The sequence below is a fragment of the Scyliorhinus canicula genome, chromosome 26 (genome assembly GCF_902713615.1).
Source record: "Scyliorhinus canicula chromosome 26, sScyCan1.1, whole genome shotgun sequence".
NCBI lineage: Eukaryota > Metazoa > Chordata > Chondrichthyes > Carcharhiniformes > Scyliorhinidae > Scyliorhinus > Scyliorhinus canicula.
In genome coordinates, this window is record NC_052171.1 from 1384866 (window position 1) to 1399515 (window position 14650).

Here is a 14650-nt window from a genome sequence, read left to right on the forward strand (position 1 = left end):
GATGTGCAGGTTAGGTGGATTGGTCATAGTAAATTGTCCCGGAGTGTCCAACGAGAAGGGGGTAAAAATTTACTGCAGGCAGGCGGGACGTTGCAGTCAGATAGGCAAAGATCTTGTTGATTGGTGGAGTAGGCTCGAAGGCCCACGTGGCCGACTCTTGCGCATAGTTTGTATGTTAGAATGGGGTTACGGGTTAACGGGGGAGTGACCCTGGATAGTGTGCTCTTTCAGAGAGTCGGTGCAGACACAATGGGACAAACTGCCTCCTTCTGCACTGTAGGAATTCTATGATTAAAGATCTGAAAGCAGGCACTTGGAAAAAATTCAAGGCAGTCAGGCAGTCAATATGGTTTAGTGAAGGAGAAGTCATGTTTACCCAATTTGTTGGGGTTCTTTGAAGGAGAATTTTGATATAACTTACTTTGGTGAAGGGCTTGAAGGTATGATTGCTAAACTTGCTGACGATACAAAGATAGCTAGGAAAGTACACTGAAGGGGACATAAAGAGGCTACAGAGGGACTTAGATAGGTTAGTGAGTGGCAAAGATCTGGAAAATGGATTAAAATGCAGGCAGATACAAAATTGTCTATTTTGTCTTGAAGAATAAAAAAGCTTATTATCTAAATGGTGAGAAATTGCACAGTTCTGAGATGCAGAGGCACCTGGTTGTCCTAGCAAATGAATCACAAAATGTCAGTGTGCAAGTAAGTAATTAGGAAAGCTAATAGAATGTCATTGTTTATTGTGAGGGGAATTCAATACAAAAGAGGGAGGCTATGCCTCTGTTATACAGGGCACTCATGAGGCCACTTCTGGACAATTGTGTACAATGCTCTGTATTTAAGTAAGGATGTGAATGCTTTGAAGGCAGTTAAGTTAAATTTTACAAGACTGTGGTACCATGACCACAAAAAGGCAGTTGAAAACGTGTGAAATGTTAGACCTTCTTTCATATCTAAAAATAACAATGGTTAAAATACAGTATGGACTCAAAAGCAGGATCAGCCAGTTGAACACTAAAATAACAGTAACTGAATAGAATTAGAACTGACGACAATTAAACACCAATATGAATGTTACACCAACCAATGACCTCACAGCACTTACTGTTGACATCAGCAATAGACTCAACGAAGAAGATGCACAATAACAACACTCTATAACAAAGACAAATATCTGCAGTTTGAATATTTTGAAGGAAAAGACAGATAGATTGATGATAAAGAAGGGCGCGAAGATTTACTGCAGGCAGGCGGGACGTTGCAGTCTGATAGGCAAAGATCTTATTGATTGGTGGAGCAGGCTCGAAGGGCCACGTGGCCGACTCTTGCGCCTAGTTTGTATGTTAGAATGGAACCATTACCAACTAATCAACTAGGCAGCCAGTTTGGCGGCACGGTAGCACACTGGTTAGCACTGTTGCTGCACAGTGCCAGGGACCCCAAGTTCAATTTCCGTTTGGGTCACTGTCTCTGCGGAGTCTCCACGTGTCTGCATGGGTTTCCTCCAGGTGCTCTGGTTTCCTCCCACAAGTCCCGAAAAACATGTTAGGTAATTTGGACATTCTGAATTCTCCCTCTGTGTACCTGATCAGGCAGCGGTGTGTTTTTTTTATAAATTTAGATTACCCAATTATTTTTTTCCAATTAAGGGGCAATTTAGCGTGGCCAATCCACCTACTCTGCACATTTTTGGGTTGTGGGGGCGAAACCCACGCAGACACGGGGAGAATGTGCAAACTCCACACGGACAGTGACCCAGAGCCGGGATCGAACCTGGGACCTCAGCGCCGTGAGGCGGCTGTGCTAACCACTAGGCCACCGTGCAGGCAGCGGTGTGTTAATGTAAGCCTACTTGTGACAATAATAAATTTGCGATAATTAACAGGAATGTTTAATGGTAAGGAAGAAATAACCTCTTGTATGATAGAAAATTAGGCAGATGGGGTTAACATGGATAATGTGACGGTATCCATTTTGGTTGGAAAAATGCGACGGTAATTCATTATCTCAATGGAGAGAAATTTCAGAGCATTTCAGTGTAGAGGGATCTGGGTGTCCTTGTGCACGAGTCGAAGAAAACTAGGGAGCTAAGTACAGTAGGAAAAACGGAATGCAAATAGACTATTGGCATTTATAGCTGATGGGATAGAGTATAAAATTTGTACACGGTATTGGTGAGACCACACCTGGAATACTGTGTGCTGTTTTGGTCCCCTTATTTGAAAAGGAATGTATTTGCATTTGAGGCAGTTTAGATGTTCACTAGATCGATTCCAGAAATGAGGGGCTTGTGTTCTGAACAGAGCTTGAGCAGTTTATTCCGATACTCTCTCTAGTTTAGAAGAATGGTAGATCAAATTGAGATATACAGGACGATAAAATAAATTGTAAATGTAGAGCGGATGCTTCTTCTTGTGGGGCAATCTAGACGAGAGGTCATTGTCTTTTCATGGGTAGCAGATTTAAAACAGAGATGAAGAGAAATTACTCTACTCTTAGGGTCTTTAATCTGTGGAAGTGCAGTGAATGCCGGGACATTGTTAACTTTAGGAGACAGGCAGATTTTGAATTCATAATGGGTTGAATGGCGGAGAAAGCACGAGGGGTGAATTGTCTACCCCTGCCCCTAATTCTCAAGTTCTTCTGTTCTTATTATACGCATGACAGTACCATTTATTTCAACGAAATGCATTCTTTCAAAGTTGATGAAAATACATGGTACAATCCATCTCGGAAAATACAATCAGCTCTCTGCTGAAAACTAGAGCAAAATAACTAAATGATATCCCACCCCAGAGAACCACTGAACCCCAAGTTGGCTCACATCCAATTAAGTGCTGAGGAGCTGCCACAAGCTGCTGAGAGCTCCTGGTGAGAGCTGCACAAGCCCTCAGGATATTTTGTTACAGCATCAGATTATGACAAGAACTGATATCATAAACCTGCCACACAACTTGCACATGAATCTTTTTCAGACTGTATCAGTGGAACAAATGGTCCGATTGTATAGTAATGGAAGTAGACCCAAAAAACACTCCAGCAGCCCGGTGGTGATAGCCACCCTCCAATCCTGGAACCAACTGCGGCAGCAATTTGGCCTGACCAAAATGTCAGACAAAGCTCCCATCTGCAACAACCATAGGTTCACACCAGCACTGACTGACGCCACTTTCAAAAGGTGGGGGCAGGACAGAGGGACACTGACAGTCAGGGACCTATACACGGACAGCAGGATCGCAATACTGGACGAACTGACAGAGAAATTTCAGCTAGCCAGGGGGAACGAGCTACGGTATCTGCAGCTTAAAAACTTCCTACGAAAGGAGACAAGGACGTACCCACAACCGCCACGACAGACACTACTGGAAGAACTACTGGACGTAAGCATACTAGACAAAGGCAACTGTAGTGACAGAAAGGGCCGACACCGTACTGGACGCAACAAGAAAGAAATAGGAGGATGACCTGGGGATTGAGATAGGGTGGGGACTCTGGAGCGAAGCACTGCATAGGGTCAACTCCACCGCCACGTGTGCAAGGCTCAGCCTGACGCAGCTAAAAGTGGTGCATAGAGCCCACTTAACAAGAACCCGTATGAGTAGGTTCTTCCCAGAGGTGGAGGATAGATGTGAACGGAAATGGGAGCCGGAATGAAGGCACGGGATACCAGAACAAGCATGACATCTCCAGGAGCGGGGAACGAGGAAAATAAAGATGGAGGACGGGAGGAGCAGCAGAAGCGGAGGCACACATATATATATGTGTGTATATATATATATATATATATATATATGTATGTGTGTTTCTTATCCTGTGTACATAACGGTAATTATACCTTGTTCAAAAACCCAATAAAAAACATTTATAAAAAAATGTAATGGAAGTAGGAAACAGCTTGCTATGAAGGCTTTGGATTTGGATTTTTCTCTTTGTACAAAGTTGTTTCAAGATCTCAACGTTCGGAAATAAATCCATGAGAAATAAAAGCAGAGAAATGGCAAAGCAGTCTGACTGATGCTCTGATCACCGATAATGCTACAATAATAATAATCTTTGTCACAACGAGACTTACATTAACACTGTAATGAAGTTCTGTGAAAATCCCCTAGTCGCACCTGTCCAGGTACAGAAGGAGAATTCAGAATCTCCAAATTACCTAACAGCATGTCATTCAGGACTTGTGGGAGGAAACCAGAGCACCAGAGGAAACCCACGCAGACACAGGGAGAACGTGCAGACTCCACACACACAGTGACTCAAGCCGGGAATCACCTCGGACCCTGGTGCTGTGAAGCAGCAGTGCTAACCACTGTACTACCGTACCGCCAATGTAAATTCCACACAGACAGTGGCCCAGGGCCGGGATCAAACCCGGATCCTCAGTGCTGTAGGCAGCAGTGCTGACCAGTGCACTACTGTGCCACCCCATCTCGATAGACTGAGTAGTAGCATGACGACCTTCAGCCCAGTTTAAAGAAATGCCCCTTTCATTCTTTGACACTGTCCCCCTCTGGTATCCCCTGTAATTGGCACCTCAACATACACCAAGTTAAACAGGATAAGCTTCTGCTGCCAACAAAAAACGCTCATCTCTTCCCATTTAGACATATCTTCTCCTTCAACCAATTCCTTTGCAATATTTGACTAACCTCTTCCAGTCTCCAGTAACTTTGGAGATGAGGATAACTTCAAATTTATTTTTCCAAGAACATTATAAGATACTTACTTTCAAGACATAGAAGACCAATTCTCTTCCAAGGTTCACATTCCAGCTTTCCATCACTGTCAGGCAAATATGGAGATTCAGACCAGTTATCGAAGATTTCTGTGATTGGGCTTAGTACTGGCTTCCTTGAAGCATATTCACGTTTTCCATAAAGTTCCTTTTTGAATTTTTGTTTATATTTGCCTTTGGTTACCTGCAAAACATTTTTACTGTGGTCAGTTCTATTCACCTGAATTTGTCATTTGAGATGCAGGGAACAATTATCACTTCCCTTACAAGGTCAGAGGGTGGGAATTCTAGCTCTAATACCACTCAAGTTTGACACAATCCAGGTCAGAGCAGCCAATCCACTACCTTAAACATACGCTTCCTTCGGTATCTCAAGGTCACGGGATCAGGGACCACTCCTGATAATCAAATGTAGTACTTTGGAGTGGTGCATTAATAACTGCAATTATAATATTTCTATATGCAAATTACCAGCCACATCTGCTCACAAATAGTGACTACACATATTTATTGGCTATTTTCCACTTTGGGATATTCCAAGAGAATGCAAAATGCACAAAGTAAAATAAATTATTATTTTGGTTACCAAATTTGCATCCTTGTACTCAAATCCCTACATTGCACGATGTAGAGAGCAAAGCAATCTCCTCCAGACCCAAACCTTCATAGAGTTCAAACATTCCTTCAATTGAGGCCTCTTGAGCAGAGCGTGAACGCGGGAGAAGGTGCGTGAAAGGGGGTGAGTTTGTGCATTTATGAGACAGGGCGAGTGTGATTGTGGAGAGCATGTGTTGGTGAAAGAACAGGGGTGAGAGGGGGAAAAATGTGTGCCTGGCCCACTTTCAATCTTAGGGTTCTTATTCATCCTCATGCAACAGCAAGGATGCAGGAGTGAGGGAGGGGGCGCGGGAGGGGGCCCCCAGTGTGAGGTAGGGGGCTCCCCATCGTGAGGGAGGCACCCGCCCCCCGGAGGGTGAGGGAGGCAACCCCCCCACCGAGTGTTTGCGTGGGTTTCGCTCCCAGAACCCAAAGATGTGCAGGTTAGGTGGATTGGCCAAGCTAAATTGCCCCTTAATTGGAAAAAATGAATTGGACACTATAAATTTTGGGGAGTAAAAGCAATGTGATGGAATACTCTCCCCTTGCCTGGAGGAGTGCAGCTCCAACAAAACTCAAAAAACTTAACACCAGGACAAAGCTGCCCCAGTTGATTGGCACTCCATCCACAAATATTCACATTCCTGCACCACCAACCAAGAGTGGCAACAGTTTGTCCAAGATGCACTGCAAGAACTCACCAAGGATCCCACGGCAGCACCTTCCAACCTATGACTGCTACCATCTAGAAGGACAAGAGCAGCAGATACATGGGAACACCATCACCTCGAAGTTCCCCTCCAAGTCACTCACCACCCTGACTTGGAAATATATCGCTGAACTTACAATGTCAAGGACAAATGCCGGAACTCTCTCCCCGACAACATTGTGGGTGTACCTTCACCACATGGACCTCAGCAGTTCAAGAAGGCAGATCACAGCACCTTAACAAGGCAATTAAGGGTGGTCAATAAATTCTGGCCAAGTCAGTGAGACCCACATCGCTTAAATGAACAAAAAAAAAGAACGTTTACCCAGACTTAGCAGGATCATAGATTAAAGTTGAATGACAAAGTCAAATTTCACCCAAGTTTCCGATGAAAATTCATTACTTTACAAGCAATTGATTGGCTTGCTCACGTGCAACCAAACTTTGCTTACCGCTGCTGAGTTCGTTGAAATATTCTTCACCTTGCTCTTGTTCCGAGTTGATCTGCGGGGTTCATCTTTTTTGGGTTCATGTTCCCAATTTCCATCTTTCTCCTCCTTTGATTTTGGACTGATGTCTTTACTTGATAATTCAATGCTTATTTTTCTGGCTTCAATTTTAGCTCTGTGTTTCCCAATAACAGTGTGTGCAGCAGGGCGCATGTCCAAAATACAAGAACTGCTTTGTTCCCAGTCACTGACCTGACTATTGCGATTTTTCAACATTTCATCAGGTATACAAGTCACCTGTCGCACATCAGACTCGATTCTTGATGTTGCTTTCCTTCCAGAAGATTCCAAGTCACCAATTCTTGCAAAACACTCGTCAGACTCTGTACTTATCCTTGACAATTCTAAATTACGAATGGACTCCATTTTCTTTGAGCTCATCGCAGTTCTGCAGGTGACATTGTTAGCCCCAACTTCATTCTCTTTTCCAGGGAGCCTGGATGGACTAATTGTATCCAGCAGCTCTTCTTTCAGTTCTTCGACTTTCACTGCCAAAATATCACAAGGATATTCATCATTTTTATTGTACTTCTTAAGATTTGATTCAGATGCATAATCTGATAGAGTCGACGACAAATCAAAATGGATAGGGACTTGGGAATATCTCTCTTCATTGACATTGTGGGTTCCAATATTACCATTTTCCATGTTATCTATTAAAAAAAAAATTGAATTAGAAGTGAGCCCAAATTTCCCCCTTCCCATATTCCCAATATCACATGTAGAAATTAAGTTCCACAGCCATCTGCAGCATTTGAAAAAAAGATCATGCCGCCTTTGTTAATTTGTGAACTGAGTGTGTGAATATAGTAAACTATTCTATCTCGAGACATGTCGCAGTCCAGCCCTGCATTTTTGCACATATGCCACTTATCGTAGCTGTCACTGGACGGTGCTGAACAACAATGACCACGTTTTTTTTTCTTTTGCAGATCGGGGGCTCTAAAATCACTGCAGGAACTCACTTGCTGGATGAGATAAAACTGAACTGAATCCAAGAATTAGTCATGTGGTCAAAAGTGGTCAAAATAACCCACATGGCCACCGGAGGAGTGAAAACACCATCTTTTTATTCCAATATTCAAGTGATTGCAGCTGTTTCACACAATGTAAAGCTTACAGTTCCCAACATGGAGGAAATATCCTTCATGCTCAGTGCTAGACAACAATTAACTATTGTACAGCTTGTTTTCACTGTTCCTCTTAATTTGCCCACTTTCCAGCTCCTTGCCAATACTGTGAAGTGAAGTTCAACAAAATTACACAAAGAGAAAGTACTAAAACGATTGGAAACAAATTCAACAATATTGTACCCCGCCACATTTTTTGGCTCAGTGAATAAATGGCGCAGTATTGAGCTGTGCAGACTAAATTTCATCTCTTAACTTGTGTAACGTATTTCAAACTTGGAAATTCTCTAATCAGCATTTGGGATGTTTCAATTAATATTGACCACAGCAGTTCGACTAGACTTTAGAAAATCAAAGTACAACAAAACAAAAAACAGGCAAAGGCTCTTGCTCCAGTGATCCCTCCTGAAACGTGCAGTTTTCTACAGTTCAGGGTCAGCTTTAGCTTCCATGGTCCAACAGCATGCAGATACTCACTGATTAGATTCACAAAAGAAACTGAGCTCTTTGAATGAGATCACAAAAGAGAAATTGACCAAACAACAGTATGTTTCGAAAACAGTGATTAACATTCACTTACTTACCTGCAAATTTTCTGACCAGATTTAGTGATTTGTTATGATGGTCGTTCACAGGACTGCTGCCGTTGTACGCCACGATACTGCAAATGGGCTGGTAAAGTAAGTAGAAGTGGTACAGTTACATTCTGCATTTTCTGATGAGTTGAGAGTACCACAAATGCTTTTCTGAAACTGGAGATAGTTACACTACATCTCGTCAACATCAGACATCAAAAGCCTTTGTGGCAATGTTAAATTCCAATAAGAGTGCAGATACTATGTGAAAAATAGTAATACCAATATGGTTCTGATGGGACTGCTGCACTATAACAACGGTGCTGTCCTTCGTTAGCAGGAATACGAGATCAAACCCCCATCAACTGGCTTACATGACGGGCGGCGCAGTGGTGCAATAGTTAGCACTGCTGCCTCACGGCGCCAAGATCCCAAGTTCGATCCCGGCCCTGGGTCACTGTCCTTGTGGAGTTTGCACATTCGTGGGTCTCACCCCCACAACCCAAAACATGTGTAGGGTAGGTGAATTGGCCATGCTAAATTGCCCCTTAATTGGAAAAAAAAAATAATTGGATACTCGAAAATTTATTAAAAATAAACTTGCTTACATGACAATATTTAAATCCCAATCAAGCTATGCGACATCATCGGATAACTTAAAATGGATAACTGAAAAGATTGACTGTTCCATCGAGCCGCTTCTAAAACTTCTTCAAAACATGTTACTGTAAAATGCTACTCACTGGATAATTGAATGTTCAAGGTTATATAGCCCAGCTTTGGTCAACTATCAAATACAATCAAACACATCCCTCCAACCACTTAAAACTGGTTATTCTAGAATTTTCACCTCCACCATCTGACCTGGCAGACCATTACACTTCTTAATTAACTTTTTATATGAACAGCTTCCTTCAACCAGTTCTCAACTTCTGATTTTGTGTCGTGTTCTGTTGTTTTGCATTAATTTGTAGTACTTCAGTTGATTTTCGATGTACAAGACAGATATCTCATCTTTCAGATGCCCAACTTTGTTCCGTCTTAGAACATAGAACAGTACAGCACAGAACAGGCCCTGCGGCCCTCAATGTTGTGCCGAGCCATGATCACCCTACTCAAACCCACGTATCCACCCTATACCCGTAACCCAACAACCCCCCCCTTAACCTTACTTTTATTAGGACACTACAGGCAATTTAGCATGGCCAATCCACCTAACCCGCACATCTTTGGACTGTGGGAGGAAACCGGAGCACCCGGAGGAAACCCACGCACACACGGGGAGGACGTGCAGACTCCACACAGACAGTGACCCAGCCGGGAATCGAACCTGGGACCCTGGAGCTGTGAAGCATTTATGCTAACCACCATGCTACCCTGCTGCCCCTGCTGTCTTTCCTCATATTTAAATTCACTGGCATGAACTTCAGTCACATGACCCTCATCTGACCACATCAGGTGAAGTGTTTAAAACTTCAATGGGCAAAATTGAGCACAATACTCTGGCAAGAACACTGTGGAGCTTCAGCAGCAAATGCTCCACCATATCAACTGATTTTGCTGTGTGGTTCAGCATCCATTTTGATTGCTTCTTCAAAGTGGCGTACAATCATTGAAGTAATTGAGTATCAAGTTGCTCTGGGTCACTGGCCGTGTGGAGTTTGCACATTCTCCCTATGTTTGCGTGGGTTTTGCCCCCACAACTCAAAGATGTGCAGGGTAGGTGGATTGGCCACGCTGAATTGCCCCCGTAATTGGAAAAAATGAATTGGTTACTCTAAATTTTTTTTGTTTTTTAAAAAAAAGTGTCACGTCTAACATCCTGAATGTAATTTCCCCTCTGTTCTAGATATTTCAGATCATTCCTGTGCAGTGTGACGATTTTTATTCCAACCTGTAATATTTTGCATAGATAGGAACAAAAGTGCACCGAACACTGGGCACAATATTCAGACAGCGGCCTTTTCCAAAGCTGTACAAATTGATCCTTACTTAAAATGTTCTTATTTATAAAACTTTACAAAACCTGTTTTCCCAACTTCAACACAGCCTTATCCAAATTACAGAACTTTACCATTACATCTTCCATACGGAGTTGGACCTTGGAACTTTGTTTTAGTGCTGAGGCAGGACTGTCACTTAACATGATCTTCTGACGTACTGGCATTTCGCCTTTCCGTAATGGGGTGTTGGATGGTAGACTTTCATCGAACACCTCAGGACTCAGCTCTCCACCGAAAGTAACTTTTTTCTTTCCTGGTAGTTTCCTGTCACTCAGAGGAAGGATACAGTCATGTTGCTCTGCAGAAGTTGCACCTAAAATACAAAACAATTCTTCAATATTTTGTTCATTTCTGCAGACTAACTGCTAAACATGTAAAAAATAGTGGAAATCCCAAGCATAGATGTACTGCTGTCAAATAGGGCCACGGTCACAATGATGAATGGTCATCGACCGACCAAGTTAACTGCCCCTCTCTCCAGATACGTGCCGACTGAGCACAACCAGTTTTATTATGGTTCTATTACAAAGTCACTTCCTTCAGTGCCAATGTTACTGGCAGGGGGGAGGGGTGGTGGTTAGGATCCATGGGGGCGGAAGGGGGAGTAGAGTGCTGGTGATGCAGATTATTTTGTTCTTAGGTTTGGGAGAGGGTGGTGATGGTACCCATTTTAGGTGGGCCCGGAACCAAGGTGGGCATGGATTCAGCTAAATCTTCTCACAAAATGGATACAGCTGATTCAAATAGAGAAAGGAATTCAGATATCTCCTGTCAGGATGATTTCACAGAATGTGAGGGGGTTAAAGGGTCCAGTCAAAAGATATGGGGTGTTTGTGCATTTGAAGAGCTTGAAAACCGATGTAATATTCTTGCTGGAGACGCATCAGAAGAGGCCAAGGAAGAGATGGGTGAGGCAGGCGTACTATACAAATTTTGATCTCAAGTAAAGAGGGGTTGCAATCTTGTTTAACAAGAGGGTTGCCTTTACAGCAATCAGTATGGTGCTGAATACTGGGGAGCGATTTGTGATGGCGAGTGGAATCTTGGCAGGGGCGCCAGTAGTTTTCGTCATCATTTATACTCCGAATTGGGATGACACGGATTTTATTAACAAAGGCGTGAAGGGCCACCCCTGACCTTGAGTCTCACCAGCTGATCATGGGGGGCGATTTCAACTGTGTTTGTAACCAACAATGGACAGTCCTTCGTAACATCAGGGATGGCAAAAGAGTTGGCAGTGTTTATGGAGCAGATGGGGAACCTATAGAGATTATCTGGGAGAGGGGGAGCTTTCCTTCTGCTGGGTGCAAGGATCAAGGCAGGCTGACCCCAATGGAGGCCCCCGTGGAGGTTAGCATGGCGCTCCTGGCAGACAAGGAGCTCTGTGAGAAGGTAGCCTCAGTCAAAGAGAGGGGGAAGTCTCACCGTCAACATTTTGGATAGTACCTGAAGGCACATCAGAGTGAAGGGAATTTCATATAAAGCCCACAGGAACAAGGGTGGACAGGCAGAGATTGGTCGACTCAATTCTGGACACGGATCGCAGTATTCCAACGCCCAGACAAAAGAGCTGTTCGCAGAAAGTGTTTGCAGGTAGAATTTAACCTGGTATCGACTGGGAAGGCAGTGAACCAACTGCATCACTCACAGTGAGCACTCTTGAGTATGGGGAGAAGGCCATCCGTCACCAGCTGGGATGACATGCAGGTGCACGAGAGATAGCCCAGATAAGGATCAGGGTGGGGGGTATCTGGTGACAGCTCCATACAAAATGAATGCCACATTCCAAGCATAATATCAGATATGAAACAATTTTTGGACGGGCTGGACTTCCCAGTGGTGGAGAAGGGGAGCGAAGCACTTTTAGAATTGGGGTAATCATATAACCGGTTTTGTGTGGAAGGAGGTCATTCAGACAATCAGGTCGACACCGACGCTCTGAAAAAGCACCCTACCTAGGCCCACTCAATGCCCTATCTCTGTAACCCCATAATCTTTTGGACACTAACAGGCAATTTAGAATCGCCAATCCATTCAGACATGGGAAAAACGTGGAACCTCCACATAATCACCCAAGGTCGGAATCGAAGCCAGGTCTTCGGCGCCGCGAGGCAGCAGTGCCAACCACTGTGCCACCCGAAAATGGAGTGCATGTTTCATGTAATCACGGAAGGCACCGGACGACTTCGAGGTGCCACATTGCCACATTCACTGGTGCCACATTTACTGGAGATGTACAACGACTATTTGTCACAGAGTGGAGGGTGGGAGGAGAATTGGCGGTCACGCTGGTGCAGACATCGGTCTCCCTGCTCCTGAAGAAGAACAAGGATCTGGTGGAGTGTGGGTCTTCTTGGCTTACTTTGCTGAACACCGACGTAAAGGTCTTGGTGAAGCATCTGGAGGGTTGTTTGCTGGTGGAGGTCTCACAGGATAAGGCTGGTTAAAGGCCGACAGTTGTTTGCCAATATAAGGCGACTCTTAAATGTGGTCATGGCCCCATCGAGGGGCAAGGTGCCTGAAGTCATCGTCTCTATGGATGCAGAGAAGGCTTTCGATCAGGTAGAGTGCATGGCCCCTGTTTGAGGTTCTGAGACAAATTGGGTTTGGGCCAACATCTATCTCCTGAGTGAGACTATTATATACTAGTCCCACTGTCAAGACTGATGCCGTATCGGGACATGAGGAGGCAGGAATATCCATTGTCCCTGTCGTTGTTTGCGTGCGCAATTGAACCTTTGGCTATCGCACAAAAGTCGTCATAAGAATGCAGAGGTATTCCAAGAGGGGCTAAGGAACAGACGGTGTCCCTTTTTTATGCAGATGACATGTCCCCCCCCCCCCCCAAACCATGGGGCTCAGGTGGCTCATGATTGGGCCTTGCTGCACAAATTGGACTTGGCCAGTCTAGTTGAGAGGGGGAAGGGGGACTTGAAGATGTGGGCCGCCCTCCTGCTTTCCTTGGCAGGAAGAGTACAGATGGTCAAAACTAAAATTTTGTCACAGTTCCTATTTGAGTTCCAGTCCCTCCCAAACTTCCTCCTTGTATGGGTGGCCAAGTTAATATTGGCTTTTGTATGGGCAGAGAAGACACCCAGGATTCAGAGAGCCTTTCTGCAGATGGGATGGCATTCGGGAGAGCTGGTGTTGCCAAATTTAATGTTCTGCTATTGAAATGAAATGAAAATCGCTTGTCACAAATAGCCTTCAAATGAAGTTACTGTGAAAACCCTTAGACGCCACATTCCAGCGCCTGTACGGGGAGGCTGGTACGGGAAATGAACCGTGCTGCTGGCTTGCCTTGGTCTGCTTTAAAAGCCAGCTCTTTAGCCCTGTGCTAAAGCAGCCAGGCGGCGAATATTGAAAACGGTGCGACAGTGGTGGGGGAGCAGGGGGCAGGGTAGTTGCAAATGGAAGTGGTCTCGTGTTGTTGGGACATGTTTAAGGGCATTGGTCACTGCCCCTCTCCCATTTTCCCTGGTCAATTTCACAACAAACCTGGTAGTGGTGGCATCCCTTAAAATATGGAATCAGTTTCGGCGTCATTTTAGATTAGGGGGCATGTCAGTATTGTTGCCAATCTGCAGAAAGCCATAGATTTGCACCATCTGGGATAGACGCAATCTACATGATTTGGAAGAGGGGAGCGATCGAGAGGATTAGGGATCGGTTTGTGGAGGGTAGGTTCGCAGACTGGAGGAGTTGGAAGGAAAAATACCATTCACAAAAAAAGGTGCACACAAAGAACACTCTTTGTTCCCCCAGTTGCCGAGTCACACATTGATGAATGGGATGTTATCTTGTGATGAGTTGGGGGAAAGGGAGGATCTCAGATATATATGGGTGGTTGCTGGAGATGGGGAAGGCTTCGTGAGAAGAGATATAGGGGAATTGGGAAGAACTGAGCTTGGCACTGCAGGGAGGGACCTGGAGTGAGATATTATATTGGGTAACCTCGACTTCCTCTTGTGCCAGGCTGAGCCTGATACAATTTAAACTTGCCCATGGAATGCACGCGAGTACAACATGCATGAGTGGGTTCTTCCCAGAGATGTTCCGGTCCTGCCCAAAATTGGTTGAGTTCTGGATCTCAGTCTTTGAGACCATGCCGGTAATTGTTTTGGTGAGATTGGAGCAGTGCCTATTGGTGGCGAATTTTCGGGTGGCAGATTTCCCAGAGCTTCTAGAGAAGACGGCTGATGTCTTGGCCTTCGCCTCTCTGATTACCCGGCAACGAATCCTGCTTGGGTGGAGCTCAGTGTAGCCAACCAGGGACTCGACGTGGTGGGGAGACATGGCCAGATTTCTGAGACAAGAAAAGATCAAAAATGCCCTCAGTAGGTTGTAAGAAGGGTTATACTCAAGGTGGAGGCCATTCATCATTGCCTT

The 14650-nt window shown here is 44.6% G+C and overlaps 1 protein-coding gene across 5 annotated transcripts in view; it reads right to left on the reverse strand.

Annotated features, from left to right (window-relative positions):
• LOC119957393 overlaps positions 1–14650 on the reverse strand; it is a 48949-nt gene that overhangs the window by 2570 nt on the left and 31729 nt on the right. For 4 of the 5 annotated variants that reach the window (XM_038785411.1, XM_038785413.1, XM_038785409.1 and 1 more), the window contains 4 exons: positions 10333–10574; positions 8268–8355; positions 6497–7206; positions 4730–4922 (listed from right to left, as the gene is read on the reverse strand). In XM_038785411.1, coding sequence (XP_038641339.1) covers positions 4730–4922; positions 6497–7206; positions 8268–8355; positions 10333–10574 — 1233 coding nt within the window. The remainder of the gene's footprint in view (positions 1–4729; positions 4923–6496; positions 7207–8267; positions 8356–10332; positions 10575–14650) is intronic. The other variant, XM_038785412.1, reaches the window with a different exon arrangement.